Below are 9,048 nucleotides of genomic sequence, written 5' to 3'. Positions count from 1 at the left end.
AACTAAACTAAAGTAAAGTAAGTAAGTAATTTAGTTATTATTATTAACTACTATATTATATATAATAGTAGTAGTAATAATATATATATATATATATATATATATATATATATATATATATATAGTATATATATATATGTAAATTTACCTGCATATCTGTAATGTCTACCCAACAAATTTGTCCAGAAGAATGGTACACTCTTTAAAGAAGTTTCTTTACTGCATATATTTAGAGCAGCAATTTTTCCATGATAATGAGCTAGAGAATAATGACCTATTGCAGCGAACGTGTCGTCAGATCCATATATCGGTGCGTAAGCTATGTCACCTCCAGCATATATATTTTCCACATTTGTCCTTAAATACTATGATTTGATTGATATTCAATTATCCAATATGAAGTATATTCTAAGAAAAGTACTGTATTTTCGAATGTTACCTTATTTACTGGAATAGTGCCATCGTCCCTCATTGTGACAGAAGATGTTTTCATCCAATCAGTGTAAAAAGTAGATCCTATTCCAATAATAGCTATATCTGCTGGTAGAATCTGGCCGTCTGTAAGTTCGACCTTAGCCAAAACATTCTCTTCACATTCCTTAGGAATAAATTGCTTAATACTATTTCGGAAGATAAATTTCACACCTGAAAACATTTATTATTATTATCTAATCAACACTAATGCAACCAATACGCAATGTATGTTAACATATAATACCTTTTGCTTCATGCTCTTTTAAAATTCTATTACCAATGACTGTGCCGAATATCGCTTTGAGGGGTACAGTCTCACGTCCTATTACTGTGACAGACGCGCATTTATCGACAAGATAAGCCGCGGCTTCCATGCCAACAAAGCCAAATCCTAGAAGAACTACATGTTTCTCGGGGGATATAAGCGCATATACGCCTTGTGAATCTGTGTAATCTCGCAGAACAAAAATATTCGATAAATTTGCTCCAGGCACATTTAACATTCTCGCTTTACTGCCTGTGCAAACAAATAGATAATCATACACGAAATTCTCGTTATTACTCAGCTTGACAATATTTTCAATCGTATCTAAACCTACAGAATAAAAAAATGTACAGTAACATGATTTATATATATATACATATATATTGAGATCGATGTTAGTCTTTTGTACCTATTGCTTTTACTCCCAGTTTCGTTTCAATATTGTGCTCGTTGTAAAACGAGGGCGATCGTAATGTTGCAGAATGAACATTGAAATGTAACACTTTGGATACCTTTACCCGATCATAAGGTATTACGTTTTCTCTGCATATCATAATGATGCGTCCTGTAAAACCCTCCTGTCGCAAACTCTCTGCACAGGTAGCACCCGCTGGTCCCCCGCCAACTATTATGACAGTCTTTGTATTTTCAGGATCACGTGCAGACATATCCTTCATACGTTTGTAAATATTCAGCTCTGTAAGTTTGGCTCTTACGTGGACAAGACCAGTTTTGTCTACGCGAACCTATTAAAGCAATACATAAAGATAGTATCCCAAATAAGAGATAAAAATAAGAACAAAATCTTGATATATTTATAAATTATTCGAGTACCTTATAGCATGGTAAAGAATCCAAGCCTGGATAATCTTCAATGTCCCCAGTTTTAATATTGAAACATGCACCATGCCATGGACATCTCACTCGTCCTTCCGCTAACGCGCCGGTATGTAGCAGGGCACCATAATGCGTGCATTTGGTACCAATCGCGTGCAATTCTCCATTCTGTTTAATCAACAGAATTTTCTTTTCATTATTTCCCAACGGTAGCATTTTCATCTCATTTTCGTTGATATCTTCCTGTTTACACACCACTTCTTCAATGTAGTCATGCTCTTTTGCAGTATCTAAAAAATAAATAAAAAATAATTTATAATTTAACTATTTATAATAATTATCTGTAGTTATTATAAATGCGTATTATTAGAGAGACACAGCAACAGGTGACTCACGATAAGAACAGGATAAAAATATACATCGCAATCTGCTTATTCTTAATTGGCATATTCTGAACTGTATTGTATTCATTATAATATATTTTATAATTAATATTTTTTCTCTTTAATTTTATTCGATATGCTAAAACAAATTTTGAGGGAATTACAAGAGTAAACCACTGTAACTATGAATCATAATATAGTCAATTCTAATCCTATATTAGCATGTAGAGACAAACATAAAAGCGAACATGTATTTGTTAATAACTGTATAATTAACCTAATGCACACAATAGAATTTCATTCGACGATTCAATTTCTCCTCTATAACAGTAAACAATAGAATACTTATGACAAATGACAAATTAATTTACGAGCTTGGACACATTCAGGTTCCCAATGTTTCCACCTGAGTATTTCTTAAGTATCATTTTATCCTTGTTTAACATTCGACGAACAAAAATAAAATGATGTCATTCGGGACACTGAATAGTCCTTGAGATTTGAATGGCACGTGGTGGATCTCCGATCAATTGCATCGTCAAATATTTCCATTGCAAAAATTCTCGTAAGAAATACAATAAATATATAACTTGCGTCAATTATGTAACGTAGCATATGAATATAAGGAAATCTTGGAGGAAAATGAAATCTCTGTTGTTATCTCGTACGTGAATCGGGAGTCGTACTCTCCGATAGATTATCAGTGATTTAATGAATGACGATTATCGGCGATAACATTCCCAGAAAGAGAGAGAGTTGCAGAGAGACAATGAGAGAGAGAGAGACTATCTCATCAGGGGACGATTGAATTCCCTGTTGACTTTGTCGTGTAAGTGCTCGTGCACGTGACATGGATGATTGCTGATTGTGCATAGTGCATCATCATGCATCGCCTGACGTTTCGAAGAATGCATGAATAAAATTAAAAACGCAATGAATATTAATGTAGAGAATATTAAATATGAAAATAGAAGAATATCCTAATCTATCTAATTAATATGAATGAAGTCGAAATTGATTAAATTCGCAATAATTATTAACATGAAAATATCAGTACTTGTTGATCTTGTACTCTGTTCAAGGGCTCTTATATTCCAAAATTGAAAATCTGTAATGCACGTAATGTAAACTACTTTTCAGCGTTGACAGTAAATTTGAAACACAGCCAAGATTTGTAAATTGCGAGTATTAATTTGAAATACACATGTATCAACGTTCACGCATATTATCTTCTTTTTTTTAATAAAGATAGAAAAAAGATTAGTCGTAAACGTTCGCAATACTCATTTCATTCTTATTGTTTATCAAATGTTAAATACATAATCAATGACCCAGCAAAGAGAAATGGATTCAGATTTTTAGAAATATTGATTCACGAATGTTAAAATGAATGCTTTTCAATTCTGAATTTTTATTCATTTATGAAAATTGCATATCTCTGTCTTTCAATCTAAAAATAATATTAGCTATTTCTGTGCACACAACAAACATTATGAATACTGTTCAATTCAAAATTTTGAATAGGAAATGCAGTTTTTCAATCCAATTACATCCAATTGAATCTAATTGAATTCAATTGAATTCAATTAAATCCCAAAAAAGTGTTCGCTATTTAAAATACACATTCGGATAGAAAAAATTTTAATTCATTTTAATCCATTCTTAAATTATTCTCGTTTCTAAGGATGTTTTCAACTCTCACTTTTTTACAAAATGCTAATGCAGCTCTCTGACTGATTTATAACATTTTAAGACTATACTTGAGACAGTTTTAAATTCAAGAATTGACTATGTGAATATTAGCTTTAAACAGCACTGCTGCAATATTGTATATTACATATTGATCGTTATTTATGATAAAATGTAACACAAACGTATTTTGCTCTTATAAATTTTTTCCTACCGATCATTTCGTATTTATTTTTAACTTTAAATGCTACAAAACATATCAGAAAGTAAGCGTGATTCAATTACATCATCTTTATTTAAAGAAACACGATGTACGTATATAATCTATACTTTATTATCTCCATATGACATTTACTATAACCTCTAACGAAAAAAAGTATATATTTTTACGCCAATCATGAATACTAACATTATTCTTCGAATATTCGGCGATCAGTAAAAGTAAATCAATAAAAGTCTTTGCACTCAATATTTGCCTTCGTATCCCTTATTAAGTGTCATACACACCTACCCTGGAAAAAACGTAAAAATGACATTTCTGTCAAGGCGGTCCACTTTCGTCCGAGCGCGAGTGTCCTAACACTCCTGACACACATCGCATCGATCCTCACAAGGCAAGGCTGAAAAGTTACTATGATTCGAACATTTCGAACGCCCGTCCTCGTGCTACATAGTATAACGCCGTTTCTTATAAAGTGCTAATCACCATCTAGTTGCGTGTAACCGGCTAGCTGTCATTAATCAAACGTTTTAGTGTGATCCGTCTCTTGTAAGAACACTAGGAAATTCATTTTAAAATTGAGAAATAGATAGTGCTTTTTTAGTAAAAAAAACCCCACAGTATAACATAGTGATCATTTCATCTTTGTCTGATATTAGTACATTTTTTTTATTGAGAAATAAAAATATATCCTTCAGATACCAATAAGGTTTTATGATTCACTGTGTTACACAATCCGTCACCTATGTCTCTTATTGGAAAGCACCTGAATTCTATTGATTACCGTGCGGGAAAGGAAATAAGAAAAGAAAAGAAGAAAAAGGGCAAAAAGAAAAAGGAAAGAGAAGGACAAAAAAGAAAAAGAAAAAAAATAAATAAAAATAGAAAAAAAGAAGAAAGAAGAAGCAAAAAAGGAGCAAAAAAGAAAAATGAAGAAAAACTTTTAACACGATTTGTTAATCTAGCTTTGTGTAAGGAATAGAAGTAACTTTTGCCCATGTATTCATAGTTCAGATCTTGTATTTAAAGCTTCCTTAAATTTATCTTTAGATGCTCAGTAGCCAATGAAATAATTCGTAAGTATCTTAAATATAAGGACTGGCTATGAATACGGGCATTTGTCTCAGATTTTACAACGTGATCCTCGAAGTTTTTCCTCAGACTAAGTTTTCCTCGCGCTTGGTACACACCTGTTGCGGATGTGTCTCGAGTGTCTCGACTTGAGCCGGCGCTTCTCCGGAAGGTTTTGCAATGACCCGCGCCCATGTTGTAACTGTACGCGAACTGAACTGTCGACAAGACTGATTGTGAGAGCCGAGGAACGTGGGAGAGTGTATGCCTTGTGTCTTATGGATCGACCATGATCGTCTGTCTGTTGCGTATAGATCCCCCTCGTGATCTATAATCGTGCGAGCATACACGGCCTTGAGATGTTCGTAGACGGCGATGTTTCGGACTCTCATTGAAGACTTTTACATTGCGATTGAGATATCCTCCTTGTTTTCAGTTCGTCGCCCGCTCTCCGATCTTTCGACTGAAAAAACGATCAACTTTTTTAAAAATTAGCGTGAAACAATGACCTGGGAAATGTAATTAATTCCAAGTGAATTCAAGGAACCGCAGCGATAAGATTACCTTGACTCATTCTGTTACGACGCACTTATTTTTGAAGGAAAGAGAACGAGAAATATATTACTCGTTCGCGGTTGGAATTGCATTCCGGGAAGTCGCTCGAATCCGCAGGCGCAATGAGAATGCTCTGGATCGATTTTAAAGAGACGCTCGATATACTTTTTGTTAATTATTTATGGACCGTTTCTTCTTTTTCGGAGATTTCTATTTTAAAAGATTTTAGAAAAAAAATGTATATGAGAGCGTATACATTGCAGTTTAGATTTTTTCAGTTTAGATTATTTTTATATTTGTCTTTATGGCTAAAGTACTTTGTTCGCTGGTATTATTTCGCACGTCTATTAGTTTTATAGATAATTAAAATAAAAAATCAATTCAAATATCGAGGAGATATCGCGATATCGTTGATGATATTATGATAACAAGAAGTTAAATCTATTATATTGATTTTTGATCGAATTTATGTCATTTTTTTATCATGATTTGGTCAATATCATATTTTGACTTTCTTACTCTCCTTGGATTACGAATTTGCTCGACGAACATTTTTAGGAATTTTGCAGGAATTTTGGAAACGAAAAAAAATAGGAAAAAAATAGGAATCAGCTAGGAAACAGGCATGGATATATGTCAGTATACTAAATAAAAGTGTAAGAAAATCTTCGCATAAAAGAACATTTGTAATGCATTATGTTAAGTACATTAAAGCTTGTAAATAATAGTGAAACATCATGCACAAAAAGTAACATAATATTAAATATTATATTATAATTTTCTTTGTGCGTGATATAAACTTACTATTATTATACGTATAGATTTCAGTTTATGACTCAGTACTTAACGTGCATAGCGTAACGCATTACGGATGTTCTTTAGCGGAAAGTATGAGAGTGGATGCGTTATAGATGGAACCCGTTTACTAGCTCCTCTATATGCATCAAACGTGCACGTTGAACTATGTAGCCACGGATATTTCCGACGGATAATACATTCTTTGATTTTGTTCCATGCTAGATACACACATTATTTATTCATTTCGCGAACTCAATTTAAGAGGCGTTTTACTCGATGCTCGCTAAAATTTTAATTAATCCAAGCAATCAGACAAAAAATTTTAAAATGTCATATAAGATTTATTGTATTCCAATAAAATAAAAATATCTGTTGAGAATTAATGACTATACAGAAATTTCTGATTAAATAATTTAATTATAATTTCTTCTATATTTCATTTGCGTTTAATACAAAAGAATAAAAAATTGCTTTTAATTATTTGCATAAACACTATTATAATATATTTTTTTTACATTTATATTTTTTTCAGATTTTCTTAGAAACAATTTAAATTATTCTTAATTTTTTTTCTGTGCATACAAGGTAATATAAGAGATTTAGAATAATTTTTATTATCGATGCTCCATGATGGTGTTTAACGATTATACCGCCAGATATCGCGACAATGCAATTTCTCGCGATTATTTCCGTATGTACGATGTTGGTATAGTCGTAAGGTTTAATGAACCCCAGTGAATCCATGAACCTTGACACGTATTATGGGATTATTTAGAATGGATCGAAATTGTTCAATTATTTTCTAGATTTCTATTGTATTTTCTGGAAAAACAAAATAATTATGATCAGAATCCATTTCAAACAATTCCATAACACATACCGTGAGGATCGATTGTATATTTTGAAACGCGATGAAAATTACAAAAGTGAGAAAATTCAATAGGTGTTGAATGAATTATAAATATTTTAGTAACTCTGCTCTTTTGTAATTTTTATCGCGTTCCGAGATACACAATCAATCCTTACACATACTGCGAATGCAAACACTACACATCGCATATATCTGCACCTACACAATTTTTTGCGAACAATTCTATGAATATAGGGTTTTAAGAATATTATAAGAATAAAAGAATAATATGATAATAAGGATAAAATATAGTAAGAATAAGATGAATAAATACCGCCGTTTGAAGGGCAGAATGAAAAGAATTAACAAATTTTTATTCTTTACAAAAGGGATTTGTTTCCGATTCTTCCGCGCGAAAATCTATGCTTTGTAGTTTTTTGTACATTCATTTCAAGGAAAATCATCTCTTTATTAGACTCTGCAGATTTTATTGTATTCCCCCAAGCTCTTTCCATTTCGCGCGAAAGATTAATGACGTAAAAACGAATACAAAGTAAGTAAATAATAGAGATAAATGAATCGAATAACGAATGCAGGGATCAAATATTGAGTAAGAGAAGGGAAATAAAATGACAATATACACACGATATGTATTTAAGATAAATTTATTCTCCATAGATTTTTTACAATTTTTATAAAAATTATTAGAGATTTGATTTGCTCATATAATGAGCAGGCGCCGAAATTAAAACTAACATTATGTGACATCTTAGCATGTGAAGTTGCTCCGCTAAAATGTTACAACTGCATGTATTAAGACTTGTGACGTCGAACACTTGTGACGTCATGTGATTTTAATCTTACAGACTCAAAAATATTTTTTAATATTAATTAACGAAACTACGATCGTCCGTATCTCACGAGAAATAAGTTTTAAGTATGTTTTTCTAGACTAAGCAAGTTTTAGTTTAAACGCTTTTCCGGGCTACTACTTGAATTGTTAATTTGTTTAGAAACATAACGGGGACTCGATATGTCTCATAAGAGATGTATTTTTAATGGGTAAAATTGGCTTCTATACACTTTGGGGTTTTTCTATTGAATTAAATCGACGCAACGCGTGAATTGGAAAACATTGATCTTCGATTCGTAACAAAAATTAGAAACGATCATTCTACGACTACTCTTTGTTCTGAATTTGCACATCAAAACGAGATGCGCATATATCATACGCGCGAGTCATAGATTTCTTACACCTCGATAAAAAGACAATTACATCTCTACGAAATGAAGACCGAAAATCGATGCTTCCTTTCCTTCCGATTCGCATCGAATGTTTCAATTTTTAACGGCTGATATGGTCTGTCTTTCGCGATCCTCATTGGTTGGCGAAAAGAAAAGGAACTACGTGCAATACGTGATTTAAATTAGTAAAATTAAAGTCTTTAAAGTCTTTAAAAGAGACATTTCATTCAATAACGCATGAAAAACGGAACAGCGCGCGGCACACATGTAATATAGGGGTAGTAAGAGTAAACGGCACGGCTATTTAATTTGTGCCTGGTGGCGGTGGTGACGGAGCAGGGAAGCGACAGTGGTGGCAGCCAGGGTGGCGTAAGGTTACGCGGACCTCTCGCTCTTTGAAGTCGGTGGTTGATGGCGGTTGATTACCCCGCACCTCACCACCACTACCCCGATGTGGGCTTGGTGTGTACGCATTGAAGGCTGCTGTTGGAACGCAACTCTTCGAACGGTGGAGAACCTCGAGGATCTCAGGAGAAGGAAAATGAGGTGTGAGGACGATGGTGGTCTCGCGTGCGAAGCTTGAACCGATGTACATCATTCGCGTTTCTTTCAGTCTTTTCCGATGTTTCTTTGGAAAGATTGCACGCGTTTTGCTCGCATT

General features: G+C 33.2%; 1 protein-coding gene across 1 annotated transcript in view; it reads right to left on the bottom strand.

The window, feature by feature from the left end:
• LOC105626266 (apoptosis-inducing factor 3) overlaps positions 1 to 4,184 on the bottom strand; it is a 5,355-nt gene extending 1,171 nt beyond the window's left edge. The window contains exons 1-6 of the mRNA XM_012207571.1: positions 4,160 to 4,184; positions 1,574 to 1,866; positions 1,149 to 1,485; positions 719 to 1,069; positions 440 to 645; positions 149 to 365 (exon numbers count right to left, since the gene is read on the bottom strand). Of these exons, the coding sequence (XP_012062961.1) occupies positions 149 to 365; positions 440 to 645; positions 719 to 1,069; positions 1,149 to 1,485; positions 1,574 to 1,866; positions 4,160 to 4,184 (1,429 nt within the window). The remainder of the gene's footprint in view (positions 1 to 148; positions 366 to 439; positions 646 to 718; positions 1,070 to 1,148; positions 1,486 to 1,573; positions 1,867 to 4,159) is intronic.
• Positions 4,185 to 9,048: the final 4,864 nt, after the last annotated feature.

This window comes from Atta cephalotes, assembly GCF_000143395.1.
Source record: "Atta cephalotes unplaced genomic scaffold scaffold00005, whole genome shotgun sequence".
Taxonomy (NCBI): Eukaryota; Metazoa; Arthropoda; class Insecta; order Hymenoptera; family Formicidae; genus Atta; species Atta cephalotes.
The sequence above is the reverse complement of the archived record's forward strand: the minus strand, read 5'-3'. Positions and strand labels throughout refer to the sequence as shown.